This window comes from Budorcas taxicolor, chromosome 4 (assembly GCF_023091745.1).
Source record: "Budorcas taxicolor isolate Tak-1 chromosome 4, Takin1.1, whole genome shotgun sequence".
Classification (NCBI taxonomy): domain Eukaryota; kingdom Metazoa; phylum Chordata; class Mammalia; order Artiodactyla; family Bovidae; genus Budorcas; species Budorcas taxicolor.
In genome coordinates this window covers 104664637-104680604 of record NC_068913.1, presented here as the reverse complement: position 1 = coordinate 104680604, position 15968 = coordinate 104664637, and the positions used below count along the sequence as shown (strand labels likewise).

The 15968-nt window shown below is 49.6% G+C and overlaps 1 protein-coding gene across 2 annotated transcripts in view; it reads left to right on the top strand.

Moving 5' to 3' along the window:
* HIPK2 (homeodomain interacting protein kinase 2) overlaps window positions 1-4054 on the top strand; it is a 193984-nt gene extending 189930 nt beyond the window's left edge. For both annotated transcript variants that reach the window (XM_052638357.1, XM_052638356.1), the window contains exons 14-15: window positions 2266-2426; window positions 3584-4054. In XM_052638357.1, the coding sequence (XP_052494317.1) occupies window positions 2266-2426; window positions 3584-4054 (632 nt within the window). The remainder of the gene's footprint in view (window positions 1-2265; window positions 2427-3583) is intronic.
* The last annotated feature ends 11914 nt before the right edge of the window (window positions 4055-15968 follow it).

Below are 15968 nucleotides of genomic sequence, written 5' to 3'. Positions count from 1 at the left end.
GCCGGCCCCAGCTGGGCCCAGGCAGCCTGCACAGCTGGTGATCCGCAGGTCAGGGTGGAGCTGAACACCAGCACAGTAGCCTCATGGCTGAGTGATGGAGACTGAAGTTGTCCTGATAGCCAACATCTGCAGCTTTCCATCCTTCACCCTACAGTGGGTCCCCTGAACACCTCCCTCCACCCCCACCCCCAGGTTTTGGGGGGCCTTTGAGAGTCTAACCAAGTTTGGTCTGAGCACAGACCCTGATTCCATGATGCAGGTCAGCTGTGTCCACCAGGGCCAGGCTGGCTCCTGCTCTCCTGGAAGCTTGTGAAGAATACAAATTCCTGGGCATCTCACTCTTCAGTGGGTAGGATGGGTGGCCACTGGGCACCAATACACAGTTGAATCTGGGGACTCTGCTAGGTGGACCTGCCCCTTCCCAGCAAGGTAGCTCTCCTCCTACTGGGGCAGGGGGATGGGGGGAGTGGCTGTTGCCTCCAGGTAGGAGGCTCCTGTCACCCTCAGTGCTCCCCAGTCTCCTGCTCCCAGGTTCCCGATTTGCGTTCACTTTCCAGCTTTGTCTCCATCAACAGTTAATCAGTATTCTCTCTTGCCGGCCCCAGCCTCAGGCATCTCCTCATCATGACTTTGATCTCATCACCCTGGGATTTGTAATAGAATTGATCCAACCCAGTTATGTCAAGTGTGCTTCATTAATTGTTAGCATCCCTACCCCCTAGAACAGCCAGAGTGCAGAGTATGCTCAGTCACTCAGTTGTATCTGGTTCTTTGCGATCCTGTGGATTGCAGCAAGCCAGGCTTCCCTATCCATGGGATTCTCCAGGCAAGAATGGGTTGCCGTGCCCTCCTCCAAGGGATCTTCCAGACCCAAGAATTGAACCCGCATCTTCGCATCTCCTGCATTCACATGCGGATACTTTACCACTAGCTCCACCTGGCAATGACCAGATGTGCTCTTTTTACACTCACAGTCCCGGGGTGCCTGACTGAGACCGTGTTAGGCTTTTGTGTTTCCCAAAGATGCTCATCCCCAATAAATCTTCCAAATTCTCACAACTGACAGCACGAGAAATAGCCCTGCCTTCTGAGGTCCTGGGTTCGTCTTGCCGCTTCTCCTATTACTGGGGTCTTCTCTGAAAGTCCCTACTCTGGGAGGCTCTTCAAACGTGGATGGTTTTAGAGTCGGGGAGTCTGCAGAGGACACTGCATTTTTTGGCAAGTGTCCGAACTCCCTGTGCCGAAGGCCTCTTGGCATTCACTGTAGATCACTTCCTCTTCATCTAGACAAAGCTTCAGGACAGGAATACCTGATGTCAGGAGAGACATTGAGAGGCAGGCAAACAGTCACTCTCCATTCCGTATGTCCTGTGCCCGTGCATGTGGTTCTCTGACTTTGCCCCCTGGAGACACAAGTCCCACTCTGCTGGGAATTTCACAGGTCACTTGGCACCAATAATGACTGAAATGGTTTCTTTAATATAAACCGCCTCCCCCTCTTCATTTTATTCTGGTTGTTCCCCCCACCTCTGGATATATTGTTGTTCAGTTGCTAAGTTGTGTCCGACTTTTCATGACCCCAAGGACTGCAGCACTCCAGGCTTCCTTGTCCTTCACTATCTCCTGGAGTTCGCTCAAGCTCATGCCCATTGAGTCAGTGATGCCATCCAACCATCTCATCCTCTGTTGCCCCCTTCTCCTTTTTCCCTCAGTGCTTCCTGCATCAGAGTCTTTTTCAGTGAGTCGGCTCTTCACATAAGGTGACCAAAGTATTGGAGCTTCAGCATCAGTCCTTCCAATGAGTATTCAGGGTTGATTTCCTTTAAGATTGACTAGCTTGGTTTCCTTGCTGTCTGAGAGACCACAGTCCCTTTTTTGAGACTCAGTTTTCTGTACCCTGCTACATCTGTCACTGCGTCTTTGCATCTTGGCAGGTGGCCCCCCACTGCACCCCTGGCTGGAACACAAGGAACCTCAGAGAGCGCTCCTTTCGCCTCTTAGACGACCCTTAAGGCTTTTCAGTGTCACCAGATAGTAATTCTAAAGTCCATCAGGGTTTGCTCACAACCAGTGGAACAAGCTGCAGCCCAGGTGTCAGTCCAGAGTCAACATCATCACTGAGTCTGGGGTCGATGTGGCTGATGGGGGATCGTCCAGTCTCAGGACTGTGTCCTCGGAAGACTACTGTTGTCCCCCTAGGGCAGGGTCTTCTGGGCAGCCAAGGACCTGTGACTGACCTGTGCCCTTTTCCTCCTCCTGACACAGTCAACACCAGTCACCACTCGTCCTCCTTCAAGTCCAAGTCCTCCAGCAACGTGACCTCCACCAGCGGTCACTCTTCAGGGAGCTCGTCTGGAGCGATTGCCTACCGGCAACAGCGGCCAGGACCACACTTCCAGCAGCAACAGCCTCTCAATCTCAGCCAGGTAAGCACACATGCCACCCCCTCCCGCCCCCCACCCCTCCTCCCACCAGCTCGCCGGGTGCCCTGGGGTAGCAGGAAGTGCCCCGGTGAGCTCTGGTCATCTCCCTCTGCTGCGGGTCACCTTGGAGAAGGTGGATCCTCAATACATGGAGAGCCAGTCCAATACGAAATGACTTGTCTGATGTTCCAAAGCACTTAGTGATGCCGTGCCTGCTTAAAAATAGTCTGGCCCACATGTTGCCGTTTCAGCCCAGCAAAGGGTAAAACACTGGGTCCAAGCCCACTTCAGGCCAGAACCCCAGAGACAGACCTAGAGTCCAACCAGGCCAAGCCTCCTGAGTCATTACAGCGGAGGAGGCCTCACACAGGGACCCCAAACCCAGGAAAAAGAGCTGGCAGACTTAGGAGACAGTGGTTGATGCTCAGGGGAGTATCAACCAGGCGGTGTCTCCACGGCCAGCACTCGGCCTGTGTGTCTAGGATCACTCAGGTCTGAATTGCAAAGTGGACTCCAGCCCTGCTTCCTTAGTAGCTGGGAGGGAAGATAAGACCACGTGTGTGTTGTGACTTAGAGTCTCCAGCTGAGAGGGTGGCTTCATTTGTATGTGACTTCAGAAGACGGCGATGTTTCTGAGAGCCTGTTTGGGGAGCAGGACTTCATGGTGAGGCAGGAAAGTGGTCCGCACTCAGAGACGATCCCGTGTGACACTTCACAGCTGCAGGATGTCCTCGGGAGACATGCTGTCTCCTGTTGCCTCTGCAGCTGGCTCTGTTGGTGTGTCACCCGGCCCAGGAAACAGCGGGGCACCGCCTTGCTTCTCGGACAGGTTGATTGATATTTTTCCCAGCACGTGAACGAGGCGTCTTCTGTGATCCCTGCTGCGCCGCCCTCCCCACCCTCCTCCTGACTCTCCTCCCCACCCTCCTCCTGACTCTCCTGCCCACCCTCCTCCTGACTCTCCTCCCCACCCTCCTCCTGACTCTCCTCCCCATCCCTCACTTCCGCCTTCTCCCCAGCCCTCACTTCTGCTTTCTCCCCAGTCCTCACTTCCCCCTCCTCTTCCTCCCTCTCTGCCCGCTTCCCCCCATGCTCTTCAGCGCTTGCGTGTGTCCAGTCCCCCCACCCCCCTAAACGCGGTCCTCCTGGTCCTTCTCCAGGCTCAACAGCACATTGCCGCAGACCGCACCGGGAGCCACCGACGGCAGCAGGCCTACATCACTCCCACGATGGCCCAGGCTCCATACTCCTTCCCGCACAACAGTCCCAGCCACGGCACTGTGCACCCCCACCTGGCCGCCGCCGCTGCCGCCGCCCACCTCCCCGCCCAGCCCCACCTCTACACCTACACGGCGCCCGCAGCCCTGGGCTCCACAGGCACCGTGGCCCACCTGGTGGCCTCCCAAGGCTCGGCGCGTCACACCGTGCAGCACACTGCCTATCCGGCCAGCATCGTCCACCAGGTCCCCGTGAGCATGGGCCCCCGGGTCCTGCCCTCGCCCACCATCCACCCGAGTCAGTATCCAGCCCAGTTTGCCCACCAGACCTACATCAGCGCCTCTCCGGCCTCCACAGTCTACACTGGATACCCACTGAGCCCGGCCAAGGTCAACCAGTACCCTTACATATAAACACTGGAAGGGGAGGGGACGGGAGGGAGGCTGGCCAGAGGGAGAGGAGGAGGGACGGAGAGGGGAGCTGGGGCTTCTGTACTGAAGATGCCGCACAGAAACAATGCAAACGGGCAGGGGTGGGGGGCTGGGACGGGACACAGATGAAACTTGAACTAGGAAGTAGGAGGACTGAGAGCGGAGGAGAGAACATTTTGAAAAGGAAGGGATTTAAGGAGGGGGGAAAATCTATGCTTTTTATTTTAAAAAAGAAAAAGGAAAAAAAATAAAAATAAAACGTCAGTAACAAAACAAAAACCACAACTCACGAACCCATTCTGCACCAAACTGGAAAGAAGAAGAAGAGCCACGGAAGATTCCAGAAGTAGGGGGAGGGGGGCCTCCGTTTTTGAAGAACTTTATGAACTTTTCAAAGATTATTTTCATATGGCAGCAAGTGACGTTTAAGAATTTGCTGTCAGGGACACCTGATATGGAAATCGAATAGATTTTTAATGATTGAACGTAAGGATTAGGGATTTTTCCAGAACTCTGTAATGGGTTGGGAGCCGTCTGGAAAGGACAGGCCGTGGCCTGAGAAGGCTGGTGTCTGGGGGTTGGGTCAGGGTTGGCGGAGCCTGGTTCTGGCCCACTTGCCTGGACCAATGGAGAGGGCAGGCGGGCAGCTGGGCTGAAGGAGGACCCCGGGAGAGGGTGTGTTTTCTCTTTCTGAGCACTCTGGATAAATCCCTAAGCAATGATATTCCTCAAATGTCATTAATGATGTGTGTTGCAAACTCTCGCTTTTTTTTTTTTTTTTTTTTTTTGGTCTTTTCTGAAGACATCTCTTTGAGTGCATCCCGCGTCTCAAAGCGGAGGGCTTGCGGCGTGGCCAGCACCCTGGTAAATGTAGCAGTGTGCAGCTGTGTGCTGCTTTGTGTTCACCCCATCGATACCAACAGACTATCCTCACTGTAATTGCACAAGAAAGGCGATCTCACGCAGGCACGTCCCCCGCGCGGTGATCCCGGTGCGCCCTCCCACCCCCGGCACCGCCTCCGGCTCTCGCAGACTTGGTTTTTACATCCTTTCCTCCTAGTGCCTTAGCGACCGGGGACGCGGTTGAGGGTTTATTTCCATGGTACTCCAAGAAGCCGGCTGAGGCACATCTCAGCCTCTCAGCCTTTCTTCTGTGCTGTTGCAACATTTTACTCTGGTCTTTTCCTTTTTTTTTTTTTTTTTTAAATTTTTTTTAATAACCTATTGTCTTTCCCCGGGCTGTTTGCTAGCAGAGGAGTGTCAGGGAACTGGCAGGGGCTAGGAGAGCCGGTGGGTCAGGAGAGGGCTGTGGGAGGTGGATGGTGGTGGGTGAGGCTGACGCTGGAGATGGCTTGGCGTGGCTTTTTCCTGGTGAACAAAGCAAGAGAGACTGACTCCCCACCCTGCACCCTCACCTAGTTCTGCCCCCAGCGGGCTAGCTCTGCCATCTGTAGACCACAGATCCCATCTCAGTTTCAAGAATGCTGGCCTTGCTTCTGACGCAAGGAGCAAAGGAGAGGAGCGGCCTACGGCCTCCAGGCCCGGCACTGGCTTCCGGCTGGTCGCCCGCTGTTTGCAGGCGGACCTGGTGGCCCGCCCCGTGTTCTGACCCGCCCCACACTCCATTCCGCCAGCCCTGCCCATCTGGCCTCTGCTTCCACCCTCCCACCCCACCAGGCTGTGTTTTGCTCTCAACCATTTCGCCTGATCCCTTTCTCTGCAGACAACCGCCAACCGTCATTTGCTGCTAAATCTTTCCTCGCGTTACCCAGGCTTACCCCAGGCATGCCTTCGTTTCTGGTCTTTGAGGGTTCGGGTGGGCAGAAGGCTGGAGGGACATTCACAAGGGTAAACCGGTGATCTTGGACCGCCCTTGGGAAAACACACCCAAAGACAGTCAAGTTTCCAAGGAAGTTTGCCGTTTGCCCTCTGTGCATCATTGATAACGTCCTGGAAATTTCCTCAGGCTTTTAACACTGGTGGGGGTGGGGGTGGAGCGGTCTCTCTATCCATAGCAAATTACTGTTACACATGAAAACATTGGGAGGTGCTGTCTGGTCCCAGACGGGAATTTTAACTGTGGTCCTTATTGTTTGATGCTTGATGCGGAGCCCCTGACCCCAAAGCCAAGTTTCCAAGGTGCAGAGAGATCGCTCCCGGGTTCGAACAGCTTTCTGCACCCACCCTCCCTCACTTTCCTTCCCCATCCTGCGGTCTCCCTTAACAATCTACTGTGAAAGGTGTTTTTAATCTTAATATCCGACCTAATTCAGTAACGAAGCCCAGCCCTTACGTTAGCTCTTAGCTGTGAAATGTGAAATAACTCTGGAAAATATCCCCTCTCCATGCATCAATTCTACTTATCCTACAAAGAAATCGGTCCCCAGGTTGGAACCAGCTTAGTCCCGGCCTCAGCCTGGAAGGAAGGAAGGACCCCGTGTCTGCCGAGGAGCCGCCTGCGGCAGGACACGATGGTGTCTTCATGGCGCCACAGTCAGTGCATCTTTTATCTGGATGTGGGGAAGTGCCGCCATTCTGAGACAACCAGAAAGTGGTCCATGGGGATGGGGGCGGGGAATGTGCCAGAGGACACGTGCGCCCGAGCACTGACGGAGCCACGCCAGCCTGCAGACGGGTCTCTGTTCTGGACTCGCGAAATCCAGAGGGCAGCAGTGCCCCGTCCGACCCTCCCCGTGCCCAGTCGCACAAGTCATGGCTGCAAACGAGCCAGCGTTTTTGCCTTATTGGGTAGCGTACTGGACCCCTGGTACTGTTCACTTCCAGCGCTTTCTAGATCTGATCTTTTAACAGGAAAAGACAACGTAGCCTTCCACTTTAATGAAAATTATTTTGTCTACTTAAGTTGGAAGTTACTCTTTCACCTGACATTTTCTTTCCTTTCCTTCCTGATCAGGAAATGAAAGTTTCATGCTGCTCATAAAGATAATATTATTGTACTAATTATTTTGGTTATTAACCTTTGTAATTATTATCCTAATCATCATTTTGATATTTTAGTTGGGGTTTTAAAGTGCACATTTATTCCAAGTATCTTTGTGTTTTCTCTTTAATATTTAAATTTATTTTATTATATCTGTGAGTATCTGAGTAGACAGGAGGGACATCCAGATGTCCAGTTTTGTCAGACCAAAAAGAAAAGAAAAGAAGGAAGGATTCAGGAATCAGGAAAAAGCTGTCAAGAATGATCCACCAGAGAACAAAAGCCTGAAGAAGAATCAAAGCCTTTATCTCTCTGTAAGCCAACTTGGGCTTTGGACAGCATGGTTCGTGGTCACCATCAAGACTAGATTTTTCTAGACTCTCAGTGGCCTGGGAAGAGATCTGAGGAGTCATCTTGGAGGCTGAACCCTCAGCATGGTCCTCTCTGACCTTCCCTGTTCTTCTGAAATCTGCTGAATAGACCCTGGGCCTGCCTCACATCTTATACTGACCTGTCAAGGAAAAAAAAAAAGAAGCCCTCTGCCCAGAGCTGACCCAGCCCCTTCCCTAAAAGTCCTCCCATTTCCCATCAGCCCACCAGAAGTGTGGCTTATACCCTTCAGTGTGTAGATAATGTTGCCTCCTAGAAGCCACTGAAGGTAATGAGCTGATGGAAGGTGCTTAGGCAGGTGGTACCTTCCCCTGGGAGATGTCAGCCTCCCTGCCCCTCACAAACCACACTGCCCACTTCTTCAGTCCCTGCCCTCACCCAGTACATCTCAGCACACAATTCTAGGGACAAACTGTGGAGCCAAAAAAGTAATAATAATAAAAGAGGGATAGTAGGAGGCCAGAGGAGCACTGACCGTGTCCAGCAGATCCTTGGACAGTGCGGGCTGCTGCCCCCCTGAACTCGGCCAGTGGAGGGGCACAGTGGGGCCTTACAGCGATGCCCACTGGGCTCTGACTGTGCCCTTCAGGCCACCATGCTGGGTGCCATGGGCTTTCTAAATCAGCTTGAGGTGCCCACATGCTGCCCACCAAACCCAGAAACTACCAGGCCCCAGGTGGGTGAAGGAAGGCCTGGAATGACGGGCTTCACTGAGAGTAATGAAGGGAGATGCCAGGCCATGCCCAGCCCCCCACCACTCAGTGAACATTAGTATCCTCCCCATGTCCCCACCTGCCTTTTTCTTCCAACCCAAGCACAAAACTGCGGGTCTGAAGCCCTCGGAGAAGGCCCTAGTGGGAGAGATGAGCCCCTCTGTGGGTTCCTTAGCAGCTGCTTGAACTCCCACCCCACCCTCCAACCCCGAGTCGCCCTGGCAGGTAGGCTGAATAAAGGCTGCCCATCCCAGGACGCAGCTCCCAAGTGGAGAGATGCCAACCTAGTCTTCATGTAGACCACAAATAACCTAGAACATCATCTGCTCTGGAATTGGCTCCATCCTCCTTTACTGAAGCAACGTGGTTATGGCTCAGAGGAGCAGGCTAAAAAAGACAGGTCAAGGGGAGCCTGGGAACCGGAGCGCTGGGAACCGCAGGTTGGATTTGCTTCTGCTCGTGCGGTCTTGCGGGTGCCTCGGGTGTTTGCGCCGCCATCTCTGTGCGTAGTGCCTCCTTTCACGATGTTTTGGCTGTTTCCAAGGGAAGGGTGAGCAGGCCGATGGGTGGGAGAGTCTGAGGCTTGGTGCCAATTAATACTGTGACGTGGAGCATGTGGTTGGTCGAATTCAGAGGGAAAGGAAGGGTTGGTTGTCTCCTGGACTGTCTTTACATTCTGGCCTTACTGGTGGTGAGTGGCTGGCGGGCTGCAGGAGCCTGAAGACTCAACCCGCCCAGACACCAGATTGTGGGATGTAAGGAAGGCAAGGAAAGATCAGCCCAGCTGCTAACAGGTGGATTTCCCTCGACCGGATCTCTGGAATTGCAGACACTCATTTTTGAACAAGCTTGTGGTGGAGGATTTGGGTTGTGTGAGTGTGTGTGAGTGAGTGGAGCAGACTTTCTTGGAAACTGGAGGAAGGAGATGAGGAGGCTTAAGGAACTATTGCTGATGGGCTGTGGTTGATGAAACGTGGTGGGTTGACGGGCCAGCCCCAGCTTTCATCCTGGGTTCTCTGGTGCAGGGGGCGGGGTGGGATGTGGGGCTCTCCATGGCCTGTTAAGTAGCTGCGGGGACAGAGCAGAAGAGAAAAATGAGGTGCCCTCCAGCAGCAGAGAGGCCAGGGCTCCTTCTGCGGGTCGCAGACCTTGCCCGGCGCTGCTCAACACCAGCCCAAGTGATTCTGCCATGAAATATTCCAGCCCCGGGGACCCTACTTGCTTCTTGCCCCTTCTCTGTGTTTTCTTTCTGGTGTGTCTTAGAGATTTCAAATGGGGAAGCCTCAGAATTGAGCAAGCTAGAGCTGTCCTAACCAAATTGGAAAGGAAGGTGAAAGTGTTCCTTTCTTTAGCCAAAGACCCTCTCCTCAAAGACACCCCCAGATGTGGACAGAATGGCATTCCTCTCTCCTTCCTCTGCCGGCAATAATAACTGTCAGTGATGCAATCCCGTTTATGTCCTTCTCTTGCCTGACCTGTGTGGGGTTTTTTGTTTTTGCCTTTATTTTAAAACTGTGCTCATCTTGTAAGTGGAATGGAGGTTTGTAACCCCCAAATGCTGCTGCTGTCAGGAAACTGGAGGTACTGCATGGATCTGTGGGCGGAACTCACCTCGAGTTACCTCGGGTATCCGCCGGAGCAGACCGGCCAGGAGGTGCGGCTCTGTCTGGGTCAGGTGCACGCAAGGACCGGGCTCAGGGGGTCAGTACTTTTCCGCTTTGATGCCTTAGGACTCTCACTTCCGAGTTCCACAGACAGGACTCAGTGGAGAGTTGGAGATGGCGAACTGATATTTAAAGTCTGTAGAAACCCCTTGAAGGCTTTTGGCACCCTCACTCACTGGAGTGACCCAACCTAGGAGAGGTTTTTCCCATCCTTCTGGCAGCTCCCAGGAGTCCAAGAGAGCCAGCTCTGAGCCAGTTCTTCATTTGAGACTCAGTGAGAATCTGCAGAGAAGTGACCCTTCTGCAGGGCATGCTTGCTCAGGGTACCTCTGCCAGAAGGGAGCTTCCTGACGCCCCAGCTTGAGTCCCAGGAGCCTCTGCGAGCCCCTAATTGCACTCTCATTGCATTAGAATTTCACATTGACTGTCTCTTTGTTAGAACTTGCCATGTCCCTCGAGTAGGAGCCAACATTTGTTGAATGCTTTCAATACACCAGGCTCATCCCAAGCCCTTGGTGAGCACAGCCTCCCGGTACCCTCAGGCTCACCCCTATTCACAACACCCCTCTCCTCCATTTACAGAGGAGGAAATTGGTGAGACAGTCGACTCTCTGAGAAAGTAGGCTGTGTTAAGGAAAGGAAATACAAGGATTTGGGGGTGGCCCCAAATCCCCGAGCTTCTAGTGAAATTTTGTGTTCTTGAGACCTTTACTAACTGAATTTGTTTCCCTTGTTAAATAATCATCAGTGAGTGGCCTCGTGTTTCTGGTGAACCATCTAATGATGCTCCCATTGACTGTATGCCAGACATTGTGCTGGAAGTCGCTCCTGTTTATCCCGTTTCGTTTCATCTTCATAACAGCCCTATGAAATCAGCAGTACTAGTCCTTTACAGATGAGGCAGACGGCTTGGTGAACTGGTAACCAGCCCAGGGTCACACAAGCCAGTAGGGAAGGCCGGCCGTGACCTGGGTCTGCCCAGCTCACAGACGCCAGCCTCAGCTGTCTCCTGGGTGTGTGTGCGAAGAAGGGCCTCACAGGAGCGTTGCCCCGCACCACCCCTGCCCTGTGCGTGGAGCTCAGCAGAAGGTCTGTATGTAGAGGGCGTCCTGAATCTGATCCAGGCAGCAAGGGCAGAATTAGTTTGACTTTTAGAGAAAATCTTAGGGGAGTCTCTTTGGATTAATCACAGTAGAGTTCATTTTCAATTCCTTTTCAGTGTACCAACTAGCTTTAGTAGTGCTGCTGCTACAACAGACTCTTACAAGAGTGAAGAAAAAAAAAAAAGTGTTCTTTTCTTCTTTTAAAAAAATATTTTTTTCTTGCTTATAGTTAATTCTAGAAAGGCAATACTAAAAGTATATATTTTCTTCAAAATACTATTTTTTACTGCACTGATAAATATCATAACGACTCTGGTCTCTGTAATCGGTCCACTCTTCAGCTCTGGGTAGAACCAAAGGCAGGATTCACACCAAATTTGTAAATATCATGTGTGAGTCTGGTGTCCAGGAACTGTTTTTTCTTTGTGTTTAAAAATTTAAAAAAAAAAAAAGGAAAAAAGAGAGAGACGAGATCAAGATGATGTTTAGAAAGAGGAACAAAATTAAGTTTTCTTTCAAGATAGTTTTCTTTCTCAAAGAAATGGGAAGCAACAGTTGTGCAAACTGAAGAAAAATTAGCCAACTTTCAGGATACAAGGAAGGAGAGCCTCAGGCTGAGGTGGGAGATTAACAGTAACATAGAAACATGTTTCCTTTGGTTGAAAGGTGGCAAGAATTTAGCAATGCTTTAGAACTAGATTTTTAATTTTGTGGGAAACCATTACCATTTGTTACAAAATATCTCTGCAGTTGTTTGGAATGGGGTTTTCAGTTTCTTTTCCTTTGAAAATTTCCTTATTGACTGGCTCCAGGCATGTTTGCCTCAATTCTTAGGTAGTTTACACAAGTTCTAGAGCCTTCTAGAGCTTTAATTCCATTGGAAGCAAACCCAGCTAATCAGAATTTGAGATCCTGGTTGGTTTGAATAGGTATTCTGGAATTCTTGACAGAACACCTGAAGACTTCTTTTTTTTTTTTTTTTTAAAGAAGGTTTTAGATACGTTATCTTACACAAACTGTGACCTGATGGCAATAATTACCTCAAATGTGGGCATTCATCCTGGTTTTAGCCTTTTTTGAAATCATGTAGCCAGCTTGCTCTTGGAATTTAAAAGACTATAAATATAAACTGTGTGGGCTGAAAATAACAATTACTGCACACCCTGGTCATTGTTGCTTAAGTGAACTCTGAAAATAGGTAATCTTTACAACAGAAGTTAAACCAAGGGAGAGAATATTCTTTGTGTTTTGTAATCAAATGTGAGTTTCAGATGCACATGTTTAAGTATATATGTTTTTAGCTACTGTAAAATGCTGTTAGCCTTCTAAGATATCAAGAGAGTCACGTTTTAAATGCATAAACTATAAACAATTGACTGTGGATAACTAAACATATTTCTGGCCACGTTTTATAGGTAAAGTATTTTATAGTTTACATTTAAACTGGTACTTTTTAAAGAAAATTTCTGTTTATAACTGACATCTTCAGACCCCAGCAATGGCATCTTCAGTTGGAGGCCACGTTCCCCCAAGGCAGGTGTGTTCTGCCCCTACTGTAGCCCACCATGAGCATTTCCATCTGTATTGCTGGTTTCCATGGGAACTCGAGAGAATGTAAAGGGATTTCCAGGTTGAGCAGGAAGGGGTGAGTCCACAGCCTGGGCCAGGTGCAAAGATCTGCCACGTGATATGCACACTGGTGGTCAAGGCCTTCTCTTTGACATCTTGAAAGAGGCAGAGAGAATAGACATCTAGTTCATTGATTTTGTCTTGATTTGAATGTTTAATTTATTAATCGACCCACTGACTTCCAGACACCAGGCAGTAGAAGACACTGGGATTCAGATGGCCCCGAAGGTACAGCTGCTATTTCTGGGGCCCCAGCAATACTCTGATTGGTGTTTTGCAGGGGAGAATTATACACCCCCATGCCTATATTTACTGGTTGGGTTTTCCGTATATCTGCTGTCATTTATTCCTTTTGTCCTTTAAAACAAAGTAAGTGTAAAAGGATATGTTTACTTTTTACTCTTTATCAAACTTCTATTTGAAGCCTAGGTCATTAGGAGGTGGGAGCTAGATTTTTTTTTTAACAGCTCATAGTTTTATTCAGTAAACAGAGGGTAGGTAGTACATCCTCCAGGCATAAGGGCGGGCCAACCCCAAAGAAGAGGCCTAGACTTTTTTTTTCCTAGAGATTGTAAGGGCAGCTGAGCAGGAGGAAGGGACTGGAGACTGAAGGACAGCTAGGGGGGCAGATGATGAGATCCATCCAAGTAGAGGTCACAACTGAGAGGCCCCGTGGCCATGCAGAAGCAGCCTGGAGGGCACCAGTTGCCCTAAGTGTTTCGGTTCCTTCTTTTGTGCCACAGCCTTAGCACAGAGGACCTGCTGTGATCTGAAGGGCATTCCTTTAGCAAATAACACCTTAAAAACTGCAAAACACCTGGGACCAGGGAACTGGTGGTGGTTCTTAATGCACTTGCTTTTTCCTTGTGAAATCTGTTGATAGCACGTTCTTATCACAGTATTCGGTTGGAAATGTCACTGTAAAATAGTTTTTGTCTTGCCCCTCCTAATTCAGCTATCACTTTTCCTCTGTTTGGTTTTCTCCCATGATTTAAATAACAAAATATATTTTATGTCATTGTCTTTGGGGCTTAATCATATTTTTAAAAAACAGAGGAATAGAAATTAGCTTTTTCTTTTAAGTAAATATGCTGTATCTGAAAAAAGGGCTCTGCCTTCTCTCTCGTTTCCTTTCAGCCAGCCTCCACGCCAACCTCCCAGCACCCTTGCCCCCTTCTTGTGTTGGGGCACTGCTCCCCGCACCGCCCCCACACGTGGCCACCTTGGTCTCCACCCTGCTGTCCCACAGCCCCATCCATGCCTAGGCACCCAGGACGCCCAGGAGGCTCTCAAGAGCCAGGAAGAAGGACCCACTTAGCCTTGCCAATGGTGGTCTTGCCTCCCTGTTAGCTATTCGCCTGCTTGGTTGAAGGGGCAATTGATTTATTTTTATTATTGTTATTTTAATAGTTTGGCTCAGGTTATAAGGAAGAACTTGGGAAATGGAAAGTGACTTGACCATGCCCATCCTTTGTAGCTTTCTGTGACTTCTGAATGGAACCTAAAGCGTGCCCCACCCCAGTTCCCTCTCCTCCCTTGCGGCAGATACTCCTGTAGACGTCTCCACGGCACGTGGTTTCTCCCTGCCGTCTCATCCTTCCCGTCACTTTCCACTCTTTCACCGTTGCATTACTGCTCCTTTAAAGCTTTCTCCCATGGCTTTTCCAGGGCACAATCATTTCCAGCCCCCAAAGCACCTCCTCATCCTCTTTGTGTGCGTTTCTTTAACCAAATGAAGTAGACCCGGAAGTCATACTTTGGGGCGGTAGGATTTCTAGTCTAGGAGAATCACTGTATAGATAATAGATGTTGATATATATGTGTGTGTATATATATATATCAAACCAAATTTCGGATAGGAAAAGTATAGCTTTATGGATGAGGAAGGAGAGGAGCTTTTGGAAGCTGGTTGGTATATCAGAGGAGCCGGGGATGACCCAGGCTGCACCGTCGCACATGGACTGGAAAAGCAGGATGCAGGGGACCCAGGCACCACCTCGGGCTGCAGTGGAGGCAGGTGGCCCCGAAGGGTACTGCTGCTCTCTCTGGGTCCCCAGTAACAGGGCAGAGATGAGTGTGGGGTGGGGGGGGGGGCGGTACAACACATCAGAATGACTGGAATTTTCCATCCCGTTTTGCTTTGACCACATGTATTGAGCTGCAGCCTCTGATATTATATCCCGTTTCCAAAAATGGTATCCATTAGGATGGAAAGAGAAGGCATCTGTAGAAATGTTTACCTTTCAACAGCCCACACATCAGGACACTCTGGATAGAAAGACTCACTCCCCAGAAAGAGCAGGGAAGAGGAGATCCGGTGAGGCTCGGTCGCCGGTCCAAGGAACGTGGCTCCTCCCCAGGGCCATCTCGCCCAGATCTTTCTCTGCCAGGTCATCTCAGCTCAATTACCCTATGGAAGCCCTGGTCTGTTGTGTTCCTTCACTATACGGTTTCTGTAATAAAAAAAGAAAAGTGTTAATCCATGTTAATCTTTGTGAAAATTATTGCGTGCAACAGTATTTTCTCGTGTACCTCTTTTTCCTATGTGAATTGTCCCTCTTTTCTTTTTTTATTTATAAATGTCTACTTTTTTTAAAAAAAGACAAACCAATGTGTTGTAGGCCTATATGTAACCTATTCCTTAGTCTCATATTATAGGTATGTTATAAGAATGGATATTTTACTTGGCTTTAGAATGTTTTACAAGAAAAATAATTCTTAACTGATCAAGTCCTTGCTACTAAAATGCTTGTGTTTTTCATCATGACGTCGTGTGCTTCTAAATTAATGATCATTTTCGTTGTAGAAAAATGGAGTGAATTTATATTAGTCTTGGAAACTAATAATAGCATTGTAAATTTATGAGATGATTTTAACAGAAAAAAATTATAGAAGAATATAGTTATTTTAATTGTAATATTACTAACTGTAGGGTGAGAAAGGGGGGGTCCCGTTGTGGTGAACTATGTTATAGCTTGTTACTCACAGTTTCTTTTTGATCATTTTTTCGGTCTCTGAGGTGAAACGAGTTATTAATTAAAATTTGTAAACTCACATATGCATATTGTATATGTGTAGAAATGTAATCACACTTTGTCTTGGAATTACATTAAACTGTTTGGAATCACTGTACACTCGCCCTGGCACGTTTATTTATTCTAGAACCAGACCAGTTCTGAGACTGCAGAGGTTGTTAATACGAGTCACAGCTTAAGTTATTGAGCCCTCTGGAAAATATTTAATACCTTTGAACACATTCATAACCCACCACTGCATTTGAAATCTGCCAGTGGGACTGTATGTGCCTGAAGAGGGGAAGTCTTAAGGTCATGTCACTACCTGCTCCTGGGCAGCTGGATGGGGGGTCGTCTCACTGCCACTGACTCACCTTGCTGTTTCCCAGCTCCATCCCAAAGGCCTAAGGCGTTGTTGTCATCTGCTGTCCCAAGCACTCCC